General features: G+C 45.5%; 1 protein-coding gene across 3 annotated transcripts in view; it reads right to left on the bottom strand.

Annotated features, from left to right (window-relative positions):
- Positions 1 to 19507, bottom strand: part of UBE4B (ubiquitination factor E4B) — a 101653-nt gene extending 82146 nt beyond the window's left edge. For all 3 annotated transcript variants that reach the window (XM_090268565.1, XM_090268566.1, XM_090268567.1), the window contains exon 1: positions 18762 to 19507. In XM_090268565.1, the coding sequence (XP_090124691.1) occupies positions 18762 to 18785 (24 nt within the window). In that variant the 5' untranslated portion in view covers positions 18786 to 19507. The remainder of the gene's footprint in view (positions 1 to 18761) is intronic.
- Between the last annotated feature and the right edge of the window lie 6831 nt (positions 19508 to 26338).

The following is a 26338-nucleotide window of genomic DNA, read 5'->3' as shown; positions in this document are numbered from 1 at the left end:
CTGTTTGTTTCCAAAGATGCGAGCGGGCGAGCAGAACTGCAGGCTGACAGGAAAGCGTGGTGATGGGTGCAGAAGCGAGAGGGGCGGCACCAGACGGGATGGCGGGGCCGGCAGAGGCGCCCCTCTGATGGCCTCTGTTTTCTCAGCGCCACAGAGACAGGGCCACCCCCTGGGAGGAGTTAGGGGGTTAAAGAGAGGAGACACGAGCTGTCACCTGGGAGAGGGAGAGCATGGGCGTACCAAGGAAAGCCGGGAGAACTGCGGGCAGCACTGGGCGGCCTCATGACTGCTTGGGACCGGCGGTCATGAATGCAGAAGGAAACCTCTCACACGACGGGCTGTCTGTCTCCGCTACAAACAGCTTCACAGAGGCAGAGTGTGCCGCAAGCTGGACTTGACCCCAGCTGGGGCGGTGCCAGGCAAGTCGGTTGGAGGGGGAGAGAGAGGCAGACGAGTGATTATGATGGAAGTCCAGAGTCTACCCTGAGGAAGAAGAGAGGTACGGGCACGTATGGGCCGAAGGCAGATGGACTCTAGACCCCAGCAGCGGCCCATTTGAGACGCGATTAAGAAATGCGGTTCAGCAGGGAAACGCACCCAAGCGTGGGCGAGGAACCCAGCGTGCCGAGGCCCCATGGACGGGCTGTGCTTGTGGTGGCGGGGAACACGCGTCACTCACAGCTGTCACAGGCAGGGCAGGTGTTGCACGTAAGTGGGACGGCGCACGTAACGGTGAAGTGAGAACTGCGGGTGAACACGAACGAACTGCGCTGTAAGCCCACACGGGGATGCGGGGCAGCCACACGCGTGCACGGCCCCCACGCCAGCACCCGGCTGACGCTCACCAGCAGTCCTGAGCAAAAGCAGCCAGACACAGACTGCATGATTCCATACAAAGTTCAAGCCCAAGAAAAACTCAACTATAGCATGAGTCAGGGTACCTCCGGGGGGAGGGGTATAGGGAAGACGATTGGGGAGGGGGCTCCTGGGGTCCTGGTTGGGTTTTGTTTTTTTTTAACAGACCACTAGTTTCATGGGTGTGAAAATTCATTACGTTGTACACTTACAACTATGGTAGTGAGTTCCTGGGTATTCATATTAGTCTCCATGACTTCTGTGTTAAATATGTTCCAAACAGCATATAACTTAAAAAATAAATCCTGCTTATTCTTCAAGGCCCACTGGAAATGCGAAACTGATTACGAGGATTCTGCAATTTTTTTACATTTAGTGTGAATTAAAATACCTTATACCAGTACTGTTCTGACTATCTGACACTGAAATTAAGGCAGCAGTCTAGTATTTTCCAACGTATTTGTGTATACACACCAATACAACAGAACGCCTGAAGAAAAGACTGAATTTTCAGGGACACCAGCATTTGGGAACTTGCTAGAAGTTAAGTTTTACTACCCTTAGAGGCAGCTACATTTAGGATCCCATGCTTGATTTCGAAGTCAAATTCAACCTTTACTACTTGCTACCCACGTTAGGTTCAAGATAAGCTGCTTCAGTTCCCGCATCTGTACAATGTGAATAAAAACAGTACCTTCCTGCCCTGGCTGGGTGTGGCTCAGCGGATTGAGCACCGACCTGCGAACCAAACAGTCACTGGTTCGATTCCCACTCAGGGCACATGCCTGGGTTGTGGGCCAGGTCCCAGCTAGGGGCACATGAGAGGCAGCCACACATTGCTGTTTCTCTCACTTCCTGCCTTCCCCTCTCTTTAAAAAAACTACATAAATAAAATCTTTAAAACACACACACACACACACACACACACACAGTACCTTCCTTATAATGTTGTGAGAAACCTTCACGGCTCTCCTACGTGTGTGATGTTGGTGGGGCACTGCTTATTCGGCACCCCCACTCTAAGGCTCTTAAGGCAAGGACTTTTCCCAGTTTTGTTCCCTGACGTCCCATCAGTGCCTAGAAGAGCACAGTGCATCGCACATAGTAGGCGCTCTTTCAATATCTGCTGCATGAATGGAAGAAGAAATAAAAACTATTAGAAAATGCACTGCACATAAAGTTTACACTCTCTGGAATAATATTATCATTATCTTTTGCTAAAACATAAAGTCACTTCAACTCTGGGTGCCAAGTTCAGCCTGAGCTGTTAACTTCAGATGTTCTCAGTGATATAAACATTGAATAAATGTCGTGACTCACTGCAATATGGGCTTGAAGGAGGAAAGGAAGTTTTCCAAGAAGAGAGATCTCCACGGTGCTGGTATTTCCCAATCCCTGCCCCTGCCACTCTACAAACTGTGTGAGATACACCGTGGACAGTTAAGGGAGACGGGGTGGGTAAGGGACAGAGGCAGGTTCCTGCAAGACGTGAGCTGGGAGCAGGCGATTGGTAGAACCTGTCCCGACTCCCCAGCATAAAGACCTGCTGTTGTTAAAGGAAGGCCCAGCCTCCAGCGGGCAGTGCTCGGTGCTGCCCACAGCAGCGACGCCCTTCGGCGGCCTGGCCACTTTCTGCCATGGTGGTGGCTTTGAGCTGGTTTAGCACGCTGAGGCCCCTGGGAACACCCGCACAGGAGACAGAAGGGCATAAAGGCCTATCTAATGAACCGGACTAGTAAGAGATGGGACCTCACCTCTATCACAAACAGAATATATGGGACACAAACTAAAAGTGGTCCCACAAACCAAAACATTATTAAACTTTTTTCTCTCTGCTTGACTCTACTTTTCCACACTAAGCACCTGGATTGGCATATCTTTTAAGTTAAGCAAAAAACTGTTTCAAAAAAATTTTGTTTCCTGAGATGTCACAGAGAGAAAACACCAAAAGCATAAAAAAAGGAACTTCCAATTCCTCAATTTTATGTCCTGAACCACAGGTCAACCCAAACATACTAATAATGAAATATCATTCCTAGAGTTTTTCTTGTCTCAATTGTTTCAGTTCTTACTTCACAAATGAAATTAAAAGAGGGCTTTCCCCAGAGCTGGTCTGTCCTGATGCAGCATTTCCTACCTTACGGTCCTGATGAACTAAAAATAGATTCAAAATAGCTACTGTCAGAACAGCAAGGGCCAATGTGGTGGCACAAGGCAGAACCTATGACAGGATGGGCCAAACTGTTTCTCTTATTTTTAGCATTTTGTGTGTGTGTGTGGGGGGGGGATAAATCTAAAAAGCAATGTTTTCCATTTGGTAAACAGTCATTCTACAAAAGCAGCTTAGTTTTCTGCACCAAAAATTAAATCCCAACGTAAAGAAAACACTTTCCAGTATTTACTCTTCGGAAGGGTCTCCTTCTGTTCTAGAGATATCTCCTATTTTGACTGTTAATGCATTGACTGTCGCATTCCCAGCAACGACCACAATGCCTACCACAGAGAGCGCTCAGTGAGTATTTGCTGAGCGATGGAAAGTGTCCACCCGACACACAGTAACAGCCCTCCTTTCCTCTGAAACATCGCCCTCTGAGCTCTCCCAGTCCTTCTGCGCCTTCCATCTGCCTTGTAGGCCCAGACACTGTTTTCCTCTGGCTCCGGCTGTTTCACCCAAACAACACGAACATTCAGCGCAGCTGCGAAAAGGCCTCGGACCGGTTAGCTGGCTGTGAGGTCAGCAGCAGGAGAAACCACTCGGCTCGGGGCCCAAGGCCGCCAGCGTGACACTACAGAGAACTGTCCGGAGACCACTCTGTTCTCGCCCAAAACACCCCACGTGACAGAAAGAGATGGCGTGGTCCCCACCCCCGCATTTGGTCCCACTTGGTTACACAGACGAGACGAACCTACACGAGCCCACGTAGCAGCTCCTTCTGATGCTGGTCCATGAAACAGATTCTGGCCACTGAAAAGTGACCAAATAAAACAGTGTTAAACATTTTAAGATTAATTTTTCAAACCCCAGCTATGTGCTATGTGGAAAGAGTTTTTACAATCGACTCACTACGTAATTCTTGCTGAAACCAAAGTGTAAACTCTTCTGGGGCAGGAGACATGCATTTTCGTGAATCTCTACCAAAGTTACATTCACACTCACTCTAAATACTCCAAAGCCAAATTTCCGACAGATCTACACAAGTGTTGGAGAAAGTGTGCCCTTTCAGACAAAACTGACTTCTGGCTATTACGTGTCTGTCAGGTTCTTGGTATGAAGACAGGTTTCTTTCCTACCACGGATCATGAACGTTGAAGTTCCCCCTACAGGTTAAGCATCTTCCCTCAGCCAATTGCCACTCGGCCCTCTCAAAAATCAGAAATAGTGACATTTTCCCAGAAACCATCTCGTTCCAGTATGAGTGGCCATGCTTTGTCACTTGCAGGCTTTAACATCAAAAACAGACCAAGAGGGGCCCGAGGGGACACCTGCACAAGCCTTTCTCCACTTGGTATTCACCGAAAGTCTCCCCCTCGCCAGCCATTCTAATCACCACGTCTAAGGCCAAAGACTGCTTGATTCAGTTTCCTAGGCCAGAAATCACCAACCTTTTCGAGTGTGAGGACATTTGCACAAAGTAAAAGTGAACAAAAAAACGCCCTTGCAGATGACCGCCCCATCATCCCCACGGCGTCCTTGAAAGGAAGAAAAAGCGGCACTTCTTTTGATAAAATTCCTGGGAAATGATGCCTGTTCTGCATTCATCCTTAAGTAAAAGACTAACTAGGGAAAGGTAAAAGGTTCATTATTTAATTAATGGTCACCAAATACAAACCTGAAACAAAAATGTCATCAATGACACTATCCTCTACTCGGCATACCTGATGTCCAAAGCTCAAAGGGGCTACGAATTTTTCTCTGTGTACACTGGGAACTCACATTTTTAACTGGCTCACAAAATAATTACTGTGGAAACCAAAGTATCGATTCCTCTGCAGGATCTGTATACAGTTAAGAAAAAGATTTAAAAAAAATTTTTTTTAGCACTTCTAATTTTTTCCTTCATCTTGCCTCAAAAAAATGTTATTGCCTGCTTTCTTCTGGATGTTCTTATCTCTCAGTACCCTAAACATGACAACTTTATGAAAATAATATAAATCAAATGATACATAAAAAGTTCCACGGAGATTATAAAGGTTGCTAGATATTTTTAAATTTTGCACTAATTTTCATATCCCTCTTAGAAAATAAGTTTTCCCCATCAGGACATCCATATATACAGAATTTTTCCATCTCTAACGTTAAATGTACTTGATTAATTTTGAAAATTCCTACTCTGCACAGGATTATTTTTGGTCCATCATAATACCTGACTGGTCAACATAGATAAATATTTACACATGAATACTAATACTACAGAAAACTAGCTACTGAATAACATCTTTAAATTAAAACATTTTTATATTTTAAAACCAACATGAGTTATAGGTTTTAAACAAAATTCACACTTCATGAAAACATGTAAAAATATGACCAAAATATGTATCATACTTAATAAAATACAAAAGAAATTTTACTGAGATTGAAGAAATAAGATATATAACAGGAAAGATATGGAAGTAAATACCTGTATGTCAAAACTCTTAATTTTTTAAAAAGTGAATCAATCCATTTGCAAAGTTAAATTAGTTACCCAAAGACTCAATATCACATATATGTAGAAACTTGTTAAAAACTTCAAGAAACTCTATTAATGACATGGTATTACAGTCGGGCACACACTAAGATTTTCTCCATAAAAAACAGGAACCATCTCTCTCTGGTGAGCTTCCACGTGATTCTCTATAATCCCGGGATCCAGTCAAACTCTATACTCGGTCATATCCACCTGCACAGACAAAGCCAGTGACAAGCAGGACCAGCCACAGGATTTGCGGGACCTGGAGCCAAATGAAAATGCAGGGCCTCCTGCTCAAAATGTGTTATGACTTTCAAGACAGGACCGGCAGAGCACTAAGCCCCGTGCGGGGCACTTCTGACTTTGGGTCTCAAGCCCGTGAAGCTGGTCCCGATGACAAGAACGGACACAGGATGTGACAAGAGCCGCTGACCTGCCATGATTCTAGCTAGCTGAGGGCCTGGCAGATGACAAGTGTCCAGGATGATCTGCTTGGCAATCCTAGGAGTTCAGTTCACAAAAATCTCCAAGAGCAAAGTGCTACCTCATCTAGTCATAAAACTTAACGAACTGAATGACCATGACATTACTACACATCTGGAATCTATACCAAACGCTGACAGGCACCGAAGAAACAATGTGTTGAATACACTCCATAACGCTGATTTGGAAAGCTAACTAAGTCAAGGCTGAGCACCTCTCAGTGCTGGGACCCCAAGATGCCTCCTTTCGCAGCCTGTCTACTGTCGTCCAAGAAGTGAACCGGAAGCCAAAGCCATGGCGTCTTTGCTGGCAGTCGCTGCGTTTTCTTGCTTCAGCGGTGCTTGAAAGGGACCTGGTGCTCGACCCACCCACCAGCCAGCTGCCCAAATCCATCCTTCCGCCACCAAATCACAGTGCCCTTGGGCCACCCCAAGGCCCCCACCACCACTTCAGGACTGCGAAGCCCCCTGTCCTCAGCTGCGCATCGTGCCGACTGCATCCACTGGGCAGGTGCCCCAGAACTACCACCAGGGCACGGAGGCCACCAGCATGTGGGCGGGCCTCACCCAACTACCTGAAGTTCTGAATAAAACAAAAAGGCCGGCCTTCCCCCAGAGGTTGAGGCCCCGGGCACAGAATATTGGGCCCCTTAAAAAAAAGATACAGGGAAAATAAAAATACTTATTTATACGCACAGAAAACTATTTTTAAAGCCGCAAATGAAACAAGGACACAGCCACAAAGTAATTACACCCCTGCGGGTTTGCGTGTATCTAAGCCTGCGCCGCAGGAGAACCTCTGTAAGTACAAAGTAGCGACGACGATCCCACTGCTCTGCGCGGGGCGCACGCAGCGGAATACGTGTATTGTGTGCAGCGTGGTAACGAAATAATGAAAATAAGCGAATGTAAACATACTATCATCACGTTTTACCGCCCACGGTAAACGTGTATGTAATTAAAATTGCACATATGAAACCAAACTTGGTGTCATTAGAAAAAAGTGTAAAGTTGGGGCTCGGCGGGGCCCTTCAGAAGTCGGGGCCCAGGGCGCGCGCCCAGTGCACCAGCCGTTAAATCCGCCTCTGCCTTCCCCCGAGTGAGGGTCAGTTTCTCCAGGCTGACTGCCCTCAAACCCTGTGCTCCTCCTGCCCTCAGACTCACACTGCGATGCACCCTCGCCGTGGGCCTCGGGCTGCCGGCCGTCACATAGGATCCACACCTTTGCTCTGCCTGGCTCTTTGACCTTGAGACTTGAATCAGAACCACACTGGGCTCCTCTTGAGTCTCTAGCTTGTCCACTCGCCCTGAAGATCTTGGGTCTTGTTGGTCTCCATAATCACGTGAGTCAATTCCTTATAATAAATCTCTTCTCCATACATATAAAAAAAATTCTAATTATGCACAATTCAATCTTCTAACCCTAGAAAACAGAGCTACTGAGTCCTAGGAATGCACTGTGCCAGGTCAGTGCGTCAAGCACTCTAGGTTCACTGCCACTATGTAATCAGCCTGAAGCGCAAGGCCATGAGACAATCCCGGTTGTACACGTAAGGAAACTGAGGCTTAAAAAGGTTAAGTATTCTGCCTAGAGTCATCCAACTGATTGGTCCAAATAAGGCCCTGCTCTATGTGGCTGTAAATCACAACTCTGACAAGGATACATTCAAGTGCCTACTTTAACCTACCTAATGCAATGTAGCAATCAGAAAATAAAACACTGTTGCAACATAAGAATTAAGAGTCACAAAAAGACACATCGCATTCAATTCACAGCATTCAACAGATCATTTTTGGGGGCCATTCTGTGCCAAGCCCTGTGCTGAGAATGGATAAAAAACGGTGAACAAGAGCTTATACTGCAATAGGAAACAGACGACCCCAAGCAAACAGATAACCCAGGGCACCGTGATAGTATCAGGGGAAGTAATTTTAATGAGATGCTTTTACTGTTCTTCCTGCTTCTGGACACCTCCTCCTCCTTCAGCTTCTGTTGACCCTTCGAGGTTCAGGAGAGCCTCAGTCACGCATCTGGCTGATCCTGATCATGGCGAAACCTTTCAGGTCAGCAGGTACCGACCAGTATTGGAGGTTGTTCACCATCTTCAATCTCCTTCCAAGGGTTCTAATGTTTTTACAATCAATTTCAAAAGAATGCATATAATACAGTTCACCCAGAGAAGAAATAACTGAAACAGCCACCCTCACCACGGGTTTTCCTAAATGTCAAGTCTTGAGCATCTCTAAGGACTAACCAAATGCTCCCAGAGCCTATCCCAGACTTCCCCAGTCGGAATTAGCTGCTCCATCAACTGCACTCCCTTTACTTAAGTATCCGCGTTAACACCTGAACTTGAACTGGCTGTGCTCCTGTCTCCCCACTGGGGTATGAGCTGGCTGGAGGTAAAGACCAGGCCTTACTCATACTCAACATGGCATGGCCACATGTGTAACCCCCGATACCTTGCAGAGAGCAAGTATCCCACATACATTTATTGAAATTAAACAAACACAATTCATAATATTCAGAACTTTGACATGTATATTTGCCACTCGGGTGTTTATTTTTGTTTGTTTCTTAAAGCTCTAAAAAATAACTCTAATATGACCCAGGGTACCCCAGATTATAGATTATAGTTCAAAATTTATATTTGAAACTCTTCAAGCCCAAAACATCCTTCTGGGAATAATGTGCAAATCCAACACCTTTATTTCCTATGTCCAGGGAAGAGAGGAACTGAGTAATTTACTGAAAAAATAAAGAAATTAGTGATTATAACAGGGAATGGTGAAAGGTAAAATTTTAAAGGAGATGCTCACCAAGTAGCTTCTTGCCACTTCCTAAACCCACGGCTTCCACCAGCCTCGGACAGCTCCCCAGTAAATCCTGGGACCCTGTGCTCTCTCCTCTTGTTCTCTCTTAAACCTATTCCTGTCAGCAATGAAATTGAACTTGTCAAGGTCATCAGTGACCTCCATGTTGTCAAACCCCATTGTCAAGTCTGATCCTTCTCTAGTTTACTTCACTGACATTCAACAGAATTGGTCACTGCCCTCCACCATAAAACACTTTCTTCTTCTCCTGATGCCAAGACTCCACGCTCTCCTGACTTTCCTCCTACCTCAGCGGCTATCCTTATCAGTCGCCATTTCTGAGCCTTCCCAGAGAGCCTTTCCTCTTCATCTCCCTGCCTCTGAACGCTGGCGTGGCTGGAGGCTCACACGTTCTATACATTGCAAACCCCAATGTATAACCAACAGCCTCCCTGACATCTTCACAGGGATAAATAATAAGCAATAAAATTACAATATGATCAAAACAGATAACTTAATTTCTCCCTCCAAACCTTTTCTTTCAATTTCCCCATCTCAGTATTTGACAACTTTTTTTTTCAAGCTGCTTAGGCTAAAGCGCTTTTTGTCACTGTGGTAAAGACAGCTAGTCGCCTCCTAATATACATTAAGTTCCCCTTGCATTTGGTTGTGGCCACGTGACTCAGTTCTGACCAAGCAGATGTAAGCAATGATGTGTGACACTTTCTGGTCCAGTCCTTACGGGATAGGAACATGCCCTCCCCTCCCCCTTTACTCTCTTCCTGGCAACTAGAACGCACATGTGGCTGGAGGAGTCGGAGCAGCCACCTTGGACAAAACCCTGATGCCTCAGCTGAAGAATGATGGAGCACAAAACAGAGTAAGTCTGGCTCTCCAGGAATCACAGAATCACTAAACCAGCTCTCAACACCTATCCAAATTTTTACTTAGAAGAAACTTAGCGAGAACTTCAACAACATAAAAAAGGACAAGGAAACCATAGCAAAGATCCAGTCAGAAATGAAGGATACACTAACTGAAATAAGAAATAATTTACAGGGAATCAATAGTAGAGTGGATGAAGCCGAGAATCAAATCAGCAGTTCAGAATATAAGGCAGCAAAAACACCCAATCAGAACAGCAAAAAGAAAAAAGAACCCCCCCCCAAAATGAGGATAGTGTAAGGAGCCTCTGGGACAACTTCAAGCGTATCAACATTCATATCAGGGGGTGCCAGAAGGAGAAGAGACAGAGCAAGATATTGAAAATGTATTTGAAAAAATAACGACAGAAAACTTCCCTGACCTGGTGAAGGAAACAGACATACAAGTCAAGGAAGCACAGAGAGTCCCAAACAAGATAAACAAAGAGGCCAAACACACCATGATTAGAACGCAAAAGGTTAAAGACAAAGAGAGAATTTTAAAAGCAGCAAGAGAAAAGCAGTTTGTTACCTACAAAGGAGTTCCCATAAGACTTTCAGCTGATTTCTCAACAGAAACTTTGCGGGCAAGAAGTACTCCAAGTGATGAAAAGCAAAGACCTACAACCAAAGTTACCCAGCAAAGCTATCGTTTAGACTTAAAGGACACATAAAGAGCTTCCCAGACAAGAAAAAGCTAAACCAGTATTACATGAAATGTTAAGAAGAGAAATAAGAGATCAAAAATATAAACAATGAAATGGCAATACACATCTATCAATGACTGAATCTAAAAAACAAAATAAATGAACAAGCAGAACAGAAACAGACTCATAGATGCAGAGAACATTTTGACAGTTGCCAGACAGGAGGGGGCTCGGGGAGTGGGTGAAAACGGAGGAGGGACTAAGACGTACAAATTGGTTGTTACAGACAGTCACGGGGATGTAAAGTGTAGCCCAGGGAATAGAGCCAATAATGTTCTAATAACTACGTGTGGTGTCGGTTTATCAGGATGATCACTTGGTTATATAATGTCTAATCACTGGGGTGCACACCTGAAACTGATATAATGTTGTAGGTCACCTGTAATAGAAAAATAAAAAATGATTTAAATAAAGAAAAAAAAAAAGTAAGCTTCTACCTTGTCCAAACCATTATTACGTGGATCTCTCTGCTGCAGCAGCCAAACCAATATCCTGACAAGCACACAGAATCTGGAAGCCGGAAGTAATCGACCTTAATAGAATTTATATGTGGCAATGGCTTAGGGATCAGCACAGGCACAGATACTGCAGGAGGAGATCCTTGTTAGGCCACAATAAACCATTTGGTAAAACCTGTGACACCTTCAAAACAGCCTGCATGCCAACACACCTGTAATTCTAGGGGAACTGGTCGGACAGTTCAGAAATTTGGGTGCTTATTGGCTTCTTGCCACTTGAAGCAAAACGTCCCACAAGACCGAGACAGGCTCAAGCTGCAGCTTGCCGGCTGCAGGCGGAGATAAAGGGAAAACAGCCGTGCCTGAGGCATGGCCGTGGTCTGCGCTGGAGGTTTACTCAGAGCCTAGTAATGTGGGGCTAAGGAGGGCTGCAAAGCCAACTCCCTCACAGTATCCAGCAGGAAGCAAGCTGGGGAAACTGTTCAGCCCAGGAAGGAGACATTCTCCAATGCCGTGGCCCCGGAGAAAAACAGGCCCTGAAAAGCTAGCACAGAAGGCAAGGGCCGAGGAGTCCCTCCGAGAGAGCAGACCCGGGGTTGCGAACCAGGCTGAGTCGGGAACTCCCACCCCTGCCAGGGCAGAGGGCCCCACGGCGCAGCCTGGCGGGGGCTGGCAATGGCTACGGATGGGTTTTCCAAATGCACGTTTTAACTTCCGTCGCCCTGTCCTATGCCACCACAGGACATGCGGGGAGGGGGACAGCGGGAACTTGTACTTTAACCCAAAGGTCCCTGGACAGTATGGGGAGGCAAAAGTAGGTCTACAGTTGTGAGTACACGAAACACAGCGTTCCTTCTTGCATTCTTATTTATTAATGACTGTATTACTTATCTGTATTACGACTGTATCACCCGGATTCTGGACTCTGGAGGTGACCGAGCGTGGTCTCCTTTGGGAAGGTGCAGGATGTGTTTTCCATTTGGGAAGAGGGGTTAGAAAGGAAGGCCTGGACTGCTCTCCCCCTCAAACATAAGGGAGCTTTTAACTGAACATATGGCTCCCCAGGAAAAACTGTACTGCTCAGCTTCCAGGCGCATCGCTGCGGCCATGTGACTCGGGTCCGGCCAGTGGGAGGGGAGCAGAGGGGATCCGTCCAACTCCTGGGCTGTGCCATTAAAGAGAAGGAGCATGACTTCTTCCCCTCTCCTCGCTTCCCCCTGGCTTGAGTGCAGACATACATGGGCCAGAAGATGGAAGCCATATGTTAGGAAAGTCGGTACAATAAGGCAGCAGGCGCCTGGGCCCCTAATGAGCACAGAGCCGCCATAGCAGCCCCGGCCTCCTACCCAGACTTCTACTTAGAAAGCAACGAACGTCCACCTACTTTGCGCAGCTGCTCCTTCGAGTCTCCCTGTGGCTCTGGCCGACCCAATGATATCTCAACTCGCGTGGCCACACGTGACGCGTCTTTCACACTCCGTATCCGCCCCATCACTCAGCCCTGTGGGCCCTGCAGAGAGCATCTGGCCATCCGCTGCCTGACCCTGTCTCCCCTTCTCCAGCACGACCCTGCTCCAGTAGTGGCCCCCTAAGCTTTCTGTCTGCTTCCGCTCGTTCCCCCTTGGTTGATTCTGATCACAGTAGCCAACGACTCTTTTAAAACACAAATCAGAGTGTAAGCCCCATGAAAGCAGGGGTTTCTGCCTCTGCTGTTCATTGTTCCAGCCTCGCGGTCCAGGACAATGCTGGGCCCGTATTCTATTTCATCAAACATGTCATCGATGGCAAGCGGCCCCATTCTTTTCTGCACTACCCAGAAAAAAATACTGCCCATTAAACCACAACAAAACGCCTTAACAACAGATGGAGACAGAGCGGTAGTCAGTTACACCAGGCTCTCTCTGCTCTGAAATGTCTTCCTGAGGAGTACAGGTGTCTTTGACCTTCAACTGGATTGTCTGGGTATGAAAGGCAATCCATCTGATTGTTCAATTTCAAAACGCAACACAGCTTCACACACTTGCGGGTGTTCGGTCGGTCCAAAGCCTGTCCAAAGCTCCCTAACGCACTCGGCTGTTGCTCTGTAATAAAATACAAAATTGCAGTCTTTCCTTCAACATTTTCTTCACTAACCTCAAACTGACACCCCACTGCTGTTTTCACTCCTCTCTGTATACAAAGTAACATTTGCTTTCATTGCTGATCAGAGTGTAATCTGTTTGAATGCATTTAAAATAGCAACTAAATTAAACATACGCAGCACCCCACTAAAGGGCCATAATAGGAACAGGTACAACCAGGTCCGCATATAAACAGGAAATGACAACTGTGTCACCAATGCCACCTGACCGATGGTGATTACACCATGATAAGCATCCCAATTTTAAAGATGTTGAAATGTGGGGGAAAAAATAGTGGGGATGTTTCAGAATTGAATGACACCCCATTATAAGAACTCGGTAAATTTTTACTAAAAAAAATGAGTCACTTCATCTCCTGCCATGGTGCCCTTGCTTCAAAGGCTCCAGTCACACACCTGGCCTCCTTGCTTTGCCTGGAGCAGATCAAGGATGCAGCCCTGGTTCCCACTGTGCCCTGAACCTGGAAACCCTCTTCCCACAGATGGCTGTCTGTAGTCTTTAAATTCTATTCAAAAGCCACCTCCTAAAACTGCATATACTCCGCACGTCCTGCTGCTGTCCACCCCTCTGGCCTACTTTATTTTTCTTCATAGTACTTATCACCGAGTGACATCTCAGGTGTACAGCACATGTTTGCTTATCATGTCCCCGCTGACTAGGACGAAGCTCCATGCAAGCAAGGCTCAGGTGATGTCTGACACGCAGCAAGGGAGCAGGGAACGTCCTTGAGCGAGCTGCTTACAGGGGGACATCCCCACCCGGATGCACTGTAAGTGCCCTGTGACAAAATGCACCGGGCACCGAGTTAAGGCCTGAAGACCCACGAGCCCTGGTCAGAAGCTGTCTCCTTCCCCCACAAGGGTAGAGGGCTATTTGATGAACTCCACCCTTAGCAGTTACTAGGGCTTCCACTTCCCATCTCCAAAGGGACAAAAAGATGCAGTAGCCCTGACCCAGTGGCTCAGCGGGTTGGAACATCATCGTACACACCAAAAGGCTGCAGGTTCGATTCCTGGTCAGGGCAAATACCTAGGTTGCAGGTTTGATCCCTAGTTGGGGTGGGTACAGGAGGCAACTGATTGATGTTTCTCTCTCACATCAATGTTTCTCTCTCTCTGGCCCCCTCTCCCTGCCTCTCTCTCTCAAACCAATAAACATATCCTCAGGTGATGATTCTTTAAAATGTTGTAGACAGTACAACTTGCTCAGGTTATTTCTGTTTTGGAGGTAGTTTAGTAAAGGGATTAAGAACTCTGGGGCCAATCTCTGGATTAGCATGTAGGTTCTACTGCTTACTAGTGTGTCCATTTGAGGAACTTACTTAATTTCTATTAGCCTCAATTTTCTTATCTGTAAAATGAGGATAATAATATCAACCTTGCCATGCAAGTTAAGCATATATTAAGAGCTCAATAAATGTTGGCTGATATTATTATCCTTCTCATCCCTTGGCTAAAATGAACAAAAGGAGTGGAGAAGGGGCTTCGGAAGCTCTGCTCCTACTAGGCTTAAAGAAGAATCCTGGTTATAAAGTGGTGGTAGCAACTATCTACTGGGAAAAAGTGAGCTTAGGTTCTGAGGCCCATCACAAAGAAAGAAAAGGTCAAAAAGCCCTGGCTGGTGTGGCTCAGTGGATTGAGTGCCGGGTTGCAAACTGGAAGGTTGCTAGTTCGATTCCCAGTCAGGGCACATGCCTGGGTTCCGGACCAGGTCCCCAGTTGGAGGTATGCAAGAGGGAACCAATTGATGTATATCTCTCACACATTGATGTTTCTCTCCCTCTCTCCCTCCCTCTCTTTCCCTCTCTCTAAAAATAAATAAATAAATAAATAAAACCTTAAAGAAAAAAAGAAGGAAAAGGTCCAAAAGATGAAGATGTTAGTGCAGAAAGGCCAGGGGTGGGGTTCTCCATGCTGGGTCATCTTTCAATGGTCCAAATGAACTCATCTGCGTTCTCCAAAATCCGCTCCTTGTGGGGTATTCCTGATTCCTCCCCCAACCCATCCTTCTCCCCAGCCAGAAACCAAGGACTCCATTTCACTCCTTCCCTGTCCCCACCGCCTTCATATCAAACCGATCATTTGAAGTGGGTTAACTTAGACCCTGGATATTCCTGACATCTGTCCCCCTCCACTCCCAAGGCTTCACTCCTCCAGAGCGACAAAAGCCTCCTAATGGTCTTCCGGCCTGCAGCCACCTCCCGCTTGCCAATGATCTTCCTAATCCCTTAGGGTCCCTCAAAGGCTTCCGTCAGGGAGAGAAAGTTCAAACTCCTAGGCATTTCTGAAAACCCTCCAAGACGCGGCTCCCAGAGGCAAAAGCCTGTCTGGTCCCATTACTTGTAGCCCTTTCCTGACCTCCCCAGTGTCACGGCCAGTCCCAGGAGCCTTTCCCCTGGCAGCTACTGCTCAGAGTGAACACCATGCTTTCTTCTAAGTCTCCACTGTGACCCTGTCCCTTCTTCTTCTTCTTCTTCTTTTTAATGTCCTGTGCATAATAATAACACTAAGCACCCTGTAGTGTTATTGAGGGACTGCTACCTACCACTATCTCTACCCCCTCCCCCAGTTAAATTATAATTTCTTTAAGAAAAAGGACTGTTTTTCTCCTAACCTACCTAACACATTGCTGGGAACACACAGCAGCTTTTTCAAAAAAATGTTTGTTGAGTGAACAATTCTGGAGGGGCGAGAGTCACTACCAAAAAAGATCATAAATTGGATCATATCATGAATGCATTCATGAGACACAACCCTTCTAAAGAAAAACTATGCAGATCAAGCACGCATGTTAGTAGGATATTTATATAGAAACTGGGATGAATTTATTGCCAGTTGTTAAGCCATAAAATGTGGTAGAAGAGCTTTTAGATTCGGAACACTGCGTTTGAATTCCAACTCTATCACTTCTAAGCCAGGTCACTATGGACGAATTACTTAACCTAAATCTCAGTTGCCTACCCTATAAAATAAGGGAAAGTGAAGGTGTTTCTTGATTGCACTGTTTCATCAAATGAGACAATGGCTGTGAAGTACCTGGCACAGAGCAGGCTTCTAAAGCTGTTAATAAATGTCGGTCCCTTTCCACTTAAGGAACACAACTAAAAAGTCCAAGGTTATGTATTCTACATTTGAGAGGGAAGACAACACTCTTCTAAAACCTTGACCACACCCTGAATCCCAGTCAGCCATCTTGAAGACAAACTAGGTCATAAAAATTTATCTAAAAAAAAAAGCAAATCATTTCAATGCTATTTCATCACCACAGTTGAAAATCATTTTAAAACACCTGCCCTACTCACAGCATCATTTTAGCCCATGAAAAACAACACATGAGCAGGGCACAGAATGAATATAATGTCAATAACGATGCCATGGAATGTATGTTCGTGAAAGGCATGAACTTAGTCATGGATCTGCTCTGTAGTGCAATGAACTCCCTATACTGTGCGATACGTGTAACAAACAGCAATGAAGTTAATGAAGTATTCTACTTAGAAAGCAGAAAAGAACCAAAACTCAAGGTGATCTATGCGGGAAACCAAAAAGCGCCAGGATGTAAAATCTTCTAGAGCTGCTAGGCTGGTTATACCAGACTCTAGTTTCCACGGACTACATTATCATACATTTTCATTTTGTTAAAATACGAAACTCTACTTTACCTAATTTCCTACTGAAAGCTCAGTGTCTTGACTGTTTTCACCCTAAGATGTATGTCTGGATTTTTAGTAACACAGCGTATTATTTTCTAACCCAGTGACTGTCACCTACCTTATCTGTGACAAAAGTTTCCACCAACAGAGTAACACCACAAATGCAAAAGCTTTGGAAATGTCCCTACTGAGAACTGCTCACCTAATCCCAGAATTAAAGAAAATGGATTTGAAAAAACAAAACCTTAAGGAGATTTTTGCCAAAAAAAAAAAAAAAACTGTTCTGAGTTGTGCGGAGAGTAAAACTACCAGCTATTGAACTATCCCTCTGTGTTCAGGCCAACTCATTTGCTGAGTGTAATTTTATATTGATCTTGTATTAGTGAATTAAATTTTAATATTTATTTTAATATCCTGTTGACCTTGAAAATGTTTTTCTCTCTCCTTCACAGTGATTACATTTGTCCTTATATGGTCACAAAAAAGTCAGACCTTCCTCGAGGACTGGATAAAGTGAAGAGCCACCGTTCAAATATACAGTATCTTTAACGGGTCTGTATGCTTTTTTGGCTTGAAAACAATTTCTTGGTAAAAACTCAAGTATGTAAAAACTTCTAAACCAGGGACAATTTAGAGAATGTCAAGTAAAGGACTACTAAAAAATAGAAACTTTTTGCCTTAAGGGATATTATGATTAGAATAAATAGTAAAGAAAAAAGGCAGGGGGAGACACATTAAAAAACTACATAAAACAAAAGTGCCTCTAAGGTCTACTCAGACAGTTCCTACCCGAATAAAAGAAACTGTTCAATATTACTCTAATCTAAGATGACATTCTTGATGTAGTGGAGAGAAGAAGTCAGTAACACAGAGTGGGCGATCCTGACCTTCCAAACAGCCATGCATCACAACCAACAAAATTATTTGTTTTCCTTTCCTGCCTGACTCTTAACCCACCCCCAGGGAATTTTAGCCCCCAAGTAGACATACTGGCTACTCTGCAGCTAACACTGAAGCACGGGAGTTCTATAGTACAACCAACCTGATGGGTGACTCCTTTCACAATCCTGTAGGGAAGTATCACACCAACAACCAGTGGAAGAAATGAGGCAGCTGAAGAGAGAGAGGCCAGCAGGGGTCCTAAGAGGGAAGCTTCCAATTTGTAAAAAGGAAGGGAAAAGTCGGGAGAATCGCAGGAAATTCCTTGTACCCTAACTGCCGCTGGCTTTATGACAATCTTATTAAAGAACCTTTAAAACATCAAGAAATGGATCAGTAAAACTCCCTTCGGAAACATAACGGGGGCAATTTACAAAGCCACTTGCTCCCATTTGTTTGCTCCGCGTCTGCTACAGCAAAACACAAGTCTCAAAGGGACAAAAAAAAAAAAAAAAAAAAAAAAACTAGAAAAAGGCGGAATTAAAGAAGCATGCCAGTATGGACTGGTGGTCTGTCAAATCACTAGGCTTGAACGAGAATTCACTAAGCTAGTGAGAAGCTACATATTTTGTTAAATATCAAAGAATCCGGCTGTAGGCCACCCCCAAAGACAAACGTATGTTATAATCAATTTACACGATGATACAGCCACGCATACTCGGGTTTTCAAACACTTCCCTTAAGAAAATACACCCAGGCATTCCGGTTTCACCCAACATCATTCTTTAAATCTCTGCAGTAGGACGCGAGCGCACGCCCGCGCGCGCGCGCACACACACACACACACACACACACATTTCACTTGATGTAAATCTAGCCCTTCTCGCTTAAATAAATACCCTGAAGAACAGAATGAACGCCTCAATATGCTCTCTTCTTCCGACCCTAAAAGAAGACTCGCAAAGAAGCAAATGGAGTTCAGACTGAAGAAAGAAGGCAAGAAACACAGGCGAATACAACCGGAGACCCTCTCGGGGACTCGTTTTAGTCTCGGAAAATGTCATCTGCGTTTCTTCCCCAAACCCGAAGACCAGGCTCCGCTGGCGCAGGACCACCCCTGTCCAGAGCGCCGAAGAGTTGCCAAGTGATCTCCCGAGGTGTCCCCCAACCTCCTCACCTCATCAGCGCTCAGCTCCTCCATCGCTTTCCTCTTAATGGTGAAAGGCGTTAGGGAGAGATCCTTCTGCGCTTGAGACCAGGGCGGGAGGAGCGTGGACGGTGTCTGTAGGGCCGCCTGGTCCCCCGAGTGGGGGAGGTTTCAGAATTGCATAGTCAGAGGTTAGAAAAGAAGAAGACGAGGCACTGAGCCGCCTTGGCGTCGGTCACTCCAATCGCCCCCGAGGCTCCTACGGCTGCTGGTACCCCGAGCAGCCTCCTCGGGCCGCCACGGCTGCTGCCGCCGCGGCTACACGGTTACCTGAAGGCGCCGCTGACTCCCCTCTGCCTCCCAGGTTACCCAGACGAGGGAGCTCGGGCTCCCTCTCGTCTCGTGCCCCAAGCCTGGCGTGTCTTCTCGGCGGTGGCGGCGCGGCAGCCGCGCTTCCTCCAGCAGATCCCGCTCTCCTTCCTACTCTTTATCCCCGGCGGGAACTGTTCGACTGCAGAGTGGATGCCCCGAGGCAGAGCGACCCCACAGCCGCCTAGGCAGAGCCCCGCACAGGAGGGGCAAGCCCCTCCCCTCCCAAAGCAGGCCGGCCACGCCCCGCCTCCACGCCGGAGCCCGGGCGGGGGGGAGGAGGAGGACCGGGCTCGCGATGCTCGGGCAGAAAGACTAAATCCTCCTGCCCCTCCACCCCTACTGTAATACCCTCGCCCCAGCAAGTATTATTCATCAAAACAACAGGGCGGCCATCTTTGAAAGGGATCACGTGACCCCGCCACAGAGGCGGGGCTTCTGGCCCCAAGGCCAGGCAGCCAATAAGCCACGGGCGTCGCACCGCCGATTTCCTCTCGTCTGCGTGCCCCCCGCCTCCGCACCACCCCCTCCTCAGCGGGAGCGCGGGGCTGGGGGAGGGGCGAGCGGGCCGCGGGCTGGAGGGCGGGCTCCGGCGCGGGGCGGGGCGGAGCGGTGCCATGGTGACGGCGCGGGGTAGGGGGCGCGGTGGGCTGGGTCCAGGTGGGCTCCCTCGACGGCCGCGTTGACGGGCGGAGGCTGAGGGCACAGGGCGCGGTGCCCGCGTCGCTGTCAGGAAGATCGGCCGGGAGGGGACTCCCGCTCGCGACCCGGCCCCCTAGCGCCTCGGTTGTTCGCCGGCGCTTGCTTTTCAGCGGCTCCCAAACGCCTCGAGTGTCCGTCCACGCTGCCGCCGAAAAGAAGTCGAAAGAAAACGGAAAACGCCCCCGGTGGTGGGGCCAGGCCAGCGTTCTCTCCCAGACGGACCGCTCACATTCTGAAAACGCCTTCCTTCTCCTCTTCCTCCGCAAAGAAAGCCCGCTTAGAACCGCGCTCCACACAAGTGGAACTTCATTGCGTGTTACTTAGGAAAGCGAGTTTCCGATCTGGTTTCTGTTAAAGCGTGTACCAAACTGATGGTAAAACATGAAAGTGTAAATGGGAGGCACCCCAATACTGTGTGGTGGGTACACATATACAGGGAAGGCTTTTGGAGCCAGTGAAAACAAAGAAACCATCCTCAGACAAGAATACCGATTTTTAAAAATTGGGATATAATCAGAGGCAGATTTAACGGCGGGCGCGCCCTGGGCCCCGACTTCTGAAGGGCCCCGCCGAACCCCAACTTTACACTTTTTTCTAATGACACCAAGTTTGGTTTCATATGTGCAATTTTAATTACGTACACGTTTACCGTGGGCGGTAAAACCTGATGATAGTATGTTTACATTCGCTTGTTTTCATTATTTCGTTACCACGCTGCATACAATACACGCATTCCGCTGCGTGGGCCCCGCGCGGAGCAGTGGGATCGTCGTCGCTACTTTGTACTTACAGAGGTTCTCCTGCGGCGCAGGCTTAGATACACGCAAACCCGCAGGGGTGTAATTACTTTGTGGCTGTGTCCTTGTTTCATTTGCGGCTTTAAAAATAGTTTTCTGTGCGTAACAATAACTATTCCGGGAAGTTGAAATTACATTAAAATAAAATTAATTCCTATTGTTGAAATTATATTAAGATAAAATTAATTCCTGTTGTTACACCAGCCAGAAAAAAATTTTATTTAAATATTTTCACATTTGTGATTTTAATTTCAAGTGAAAGTTTATGAATTTTTCAAATTTCTGATTGTTACTCCTATTATACGTATGGTATGTGAATTTTATTCTTTATTTTCTCTGTCTCTCTCTTTTTTTAAGGGGCCCAATATTTTCTTCTGCACCCGGGGCCTCAACCGACCTTAATCTGCCTTGGGACATAATTGGCATATGACATCATATTTTAGGAGTACAACAGGATTTGATATATGTTGTGAAGTGATTACCACAGTAAAGTTTAGTTAGCATCCATCACCACGTGTAGTTACAATTTTTTCTTGTGGTGAGCACTTCTAAGAATTATTCTCTTAGCAACTTTCTAATATGCAATATAGCACTGTCTCAGTGCTGCACGTAACATCCCAGAACTTATCTGACAACTGGAAGTTTGCACCTTTGACCCTCTTCACCCATTTCACCCCACCCCCACGCCACCCCCCTCTGGCAACCACCAACCAGCTCTCTGAAGAATACAAATATTTCATAATATACAAATCTGAACTGAACAGTCAGCAGTACCATGTAATTTCTGATTTTGCCACATAACGAAGAATATACTGTATTGGATGGTATGCTAAATGATAATCTTAAAGATTGCATCCCAGAATTAAAAGTTAGATTTTTTTTTTTCTTGCTTAAAATAGTAACCTGACAGCTAGATATGTAAGGAATTTGTGAATAAAATTAGTCCACTGCTGGCTTTGCATATTATCTGCTCTCCAGGAAAGGAATTCTGTGTCAGCCAGAATTTGGACTCCTGGTGACATTGATGTTAATACATTCACTTCTTTTTTTTTAAACATCATTACTGTCCTGTAATTCACATACCATACAACTCACCCATTTAAAGTGTACTGTGGTGAGTGTATTCAGAGTTATCCAACTGTCGTCACGTATTCCAGAACATTTTCATCACCCCAAAAAGAAACTGCATACCTATTAACAGTGACTCCCCATGCTCTCTGCCCCCCCCCGACCCCCACCCCCGCCCCAGACAACCACTGATCTACCTTCTGTCTCTATGGGTTTGCCTGTTCTGGACATTTCATATCCGCGGAATCCTGTATTATGCGGCCTTTTGTATCTAACCGCTTTCCCTTAGCATATGTTTTCAAGGTTCATCCATACTATAGCATGTGTCAGGATTTCATTTCTTTAATGCCAAATAATATCGCATTGTATAGGGATACCACGTTGTTTATCTATTTACCAGATAATGGATACTTGGGGTGTTGCCGTCTTTTGGCTATGATGAATAATGCTGCCATAAACATTCATGAGCAAGTTTTTTGTGTGGACAGAGGGTTGCATTTCTCTTGGGTGTTTACCTGGGAGTGGAATTGCTGGGCTAGATGTTTACCTTTTTGAGCAACTCGACGGACCGTTTTCCAAAGCAGCTGTGTCATTTTACATTCCCACCAGCAATATATGATTCTAATGTCTTCACATCCTCACCAGCGCTTGTTATTATCTGTCATTTTTAATTATGTCCACACCAATATATGTGAAGTGGTATCTCTTTGTGGTTTTGTTTTGCATTTCTTGAAGGGCTACTGATGTTGAGCATCTTTTCATGTGTTTCTTAGCCATTTGTATATCTTTTTGGGACAAACATCTGCTTAAGGTCCTGGTTCATTTTTTCAGGTATTGTCTTTTTATTGTTGCGTTGTAAGAGTCCTTTATATAGTCTTGATACCAGTCTCTTATCAGATATATAATTCATAAATATTTTTTCTCATTCTGTGGTATGTTTTCTCGCTTTCTTGATGACCGTCTGCAGCACAAAATTTTTTATTTTGATGTAGTTCAGTTTATTTTTCTTTCGTCACTTGTGCTTTTGATGTAACATATTGACTAATACAAGGCATATTTCATCATTGAATATCTCTCTTAGTTTGGGTTGCTGTAAGAGAATACCATAGATTAGGTGGCCTAAAAATTACAAAAGTTTATTTCTCACTTTTGGAGGCTGGAAGTCCAAGATTCAAGTGCCAGCATGCTGTGGTCTGGTTGAGGGCCTTCTTCCAGGTCGCAATCCGCTGACTTCTCTTTGCGACTAAGAGCAGAGATTGGAAGCGAGCACTCTTGTAACTTCTTTAAGAGAACTAATCTCATTCATGGTGCCCCACACCTGTGACCTCATCTACTCCTAATTACCTCCCAAAAGTAATACCATCGCACTGGGGGAAGGGGAGAGGGTTTCAGTATAGGAGTTGGGGGGTGTGGCACAAACATTCAGTTCCGTTCATAACAATATTCAAATACTAGAAAAGATTGCCCTCCCATTTTATGGTTGGAGAAAGTGAAACTATTAAAGTTAAACAGCCTACCCCAAGTCAAATAGGAAAATGATCAGGAATCTTGCTTCCCCTGAATTCTTTACCTATCACACAAATATTCATCTGCATATTATTTATGTAAGCTGAAGCATTGATTGTATATTTATTTGTTGAATGGCAATATTGTGCAGATTTGGTCACAGTATTTTGTTCACCATAAATTCCATGTTCTATCTAGCTTTAAATTTTATGATTTATGACTTTTGGATTTTCTGGCAGTTGATTTTTAAAGCTGTCTCACAATTTTAAGGCTAAGAAACACCTGGATGTTTTTTACTATTTGCATGAGAAGTCCACACCCTTTTTCCTCAGCTCTAAAGTACTCTTCTTTTGCAAATATAATGTCATTTTGTAGAATCAGAAAAATTAGAGATCAGGTCTCTTTGGTCATTTATGTACTTCCCAGGACCTTTTACAGTGAATCTCGCTAATACATTTTTAGTACCTTTTATAGGTGTGTTTTAACCTAAGTGCTTCCCTTAGGGGAAGATTTCCCACTGTATCATAAATAACGGTGTCCCAGAAGTGTTCATGACAGCCCATATTTTCATTGTTTTGCTCAGTTTCTTCTATTTGGACATGACATTACCCACTTTGTACCATGCAATAATCTGCCCTTTCTTAAGAACTACCAAGCATCAGGGCCTAAGCCAAATTACTTCTTAGAGTTACCTGGCAGTGAGCAAAAATGCTTTTTTATACTAGTTAAAGATAAAGAAGGAGACCATAGAAAACTGAAACATGAGGCTGAAAATTAAAGTATACTTTGAGCAGATTTTGTTAGTGTACAAAGGGCAAAGAAGTGTGTGTGGTGTTCTTTTTTTTTTTTTTAACTTGAAAATAAAATATACTCCAGAATGGCAGAGAATCAGAGCTGCATGTAGGTGGGGGCATGCATTTCCCCGTTGCTCAGGGCACCTTGTCCCTTGCTACAGAGGACGGCTGGCCCTGGAGACGGAGACTGGAGATGTTCACGTGAACTGGTGTGTTCACACGTAGGGCTGCAAAACTTCCCGACAAGTGCGAAGAATAAAAAAAACATTAGCTTCCTAGTCAATCAAAAGACATGAGTAAAGGTAAATTCTACCACTCATAAATTTTTACCGTAGCTTTGATTCAAGTGCCAGAACAAGAGAGTTCACTGGATCAAAATTGATCTTCCTGAAGACCTACAAAGCTAGATCTACCAAGCTTCCCTATGATCTTTCTTTAGATCTACAAAGCCACCAACATCTATGAGTATATTGTTTTCTTTACTGCCTTCAAGTTCAACGCTTTGGATTCCAGATTCCTTCTCATCCCACCTTCTTAAGGACTTTGGTCCAGGATTTATCTCCTTTGTTCTGCATCATCATTTTCTCCCTCCCCATTGGGCACACACTGCTCTAGGAACACTAACTTTAAAAACCCCTCCCATGATCCCACATCTCCCAAGGGTTATGCTTCCTTTCTTTCCCTTGACAGCAAAGAGTTGGCTTTGTATAATACCCCGACCCCTCCCTTACTTCGCAATCCAGTCTAGCCTCTGTACAATTTTGAGAAAATTTTCTTGTCAAGGTCACCAACAACCTCCATTTGGCCAAGACCAGTTCCATTTCTAGGCCCAATGTGTATTGGCCTTCTCAGCAGCATTTGGTACAGTTGAGCACTTTTGAAACATTTTCACCTATGTTGGCTTCCATGAGGCCACACTCTTCTGCTTTTCCTCTTGCCTCACTGGAAGCTCTTTCTCAGGTTCATTTGCTGCCTCTTCCACTGACCTTTAAATATTGTAGAGCTGCAGGGATCAGTGCTGAGTACTCTCCTCTGTCAATACTGTTTCCCTGGGTGCTCTTGTCTAGTTCCATAGCTCTAAAGAGTCTATCCAGAAAAAGTCCAGCCACTGTTAATATAAGGAGAACAATTTGCACAACATTGATGTAACCTGGCAGCCAAGGAGAGTGGACTGGAATGCGCATGCGTGAACAATGACGACTTCACTGTACTAGTCAATGGGGGTGGTAGATGCCATTGAGTGAGCATGTGTGCTGTATGGCTATCACATTCAAAATGAACAAGTAGAGCAATGAATCTGCATCAAATTTTGTGTTAAGCTTGAAAATTCCTCCTTGGAAACTACTTGGATGATTCAGAAGGCCACAGCTATGGGCAACTGGTGACGGGCAGCTTCATCATGACCAAGTGCCTACTCATGCATCACATCTCATACAGAGTTTTTTGATGAAACATGAAATCACCCAGGTGACTCAGCCCCCCTACAGCCCAGAGTTGGTGCCCTGTGACTTCAGACTTTTCCCAAAACTAAAATCTCCTTTGAAAGGGAAGAGATTTCAGACCGTCAATGAGATTCCAGAAAATAGAATGGCGACTGGGAGAACTGTGTGGGGTCCCCAGGTGCCTGCTTTGACGAGGCACCTTTGTCCTGTATACTATGTTTCTAGTATCTTGTATCTTCTGTAATAAACGTCTCTATTTTTCATATCACGTGGCTGGATACTTTCTGGTCTGTTGCCAAAATATCTTTCCTGAGTTCCACTTACGTGTCCAACTGCCTGATTGATATTTGTCTGGGCTGCCTCCACAAATCTGCCCCCTACTCTCCCCAACCCCCAGAGCAAACGTCATCGCTAGCCATCGAGTTGCCAGCGCCAAAAACCTGGCCCCTACATTCACTCCGCCTTCCCTCACGCCATTCATCAGCACATTAAAGTTCGTTCCGCTCCGAATAACCATAAACTTATCATTCTCTTCTTTTCAACTCTCCTCCAATCCTTGAATCAAAACCATCATCTCTTGTCTGGTCCTGTTTTACTCATGTTCCTTTTCAATGTACTCTTCAGAAAGCAGTCACCATGACCTTCTTAAGACATAAATCAGATCATGTCATTCACCTGTTCAAAATCCCTCAGTGAGGTGTCCTTGTTCGTTGAATAAACCGAAGCTCCTTATGATCATGACCTACAAGATCCCATGGTCACCTCTGCTTGCCTTGCCTCCTCTTACGCTACACTTCCCTTCTCCTGGGCTACGAATCCACTGGCCTTCACTCTTCAGTAAGACAAGTTCTTACTTCCTGAGGCCTTGGCATTCGTTGTCTCCTTTGCCTGATGAACTTGTCCACCGGTTTTCTGCATGGCTGGTTCCT

The sequence above is a fragment of the Furipterus horrens genome, unplaced genomic scaffold (assembly GCF_987537825.1).
Source record: "Furipterus horrens unplaced genomic scaffold, mFurHor1.1.pri manual_scaffold_3, whole genome shotgun sequence".
Taxonomy (NCBI): Eukaryota; Metazoa; Chordata; class Mammalia; order Chiroptera; family Furipteridae; genus Furipterus; species Furipterus horrens.
Note: the sequence above shows the minus strand (reverse complement) of the source record. Positions and strands in the feature narration are given on the sequence as shown.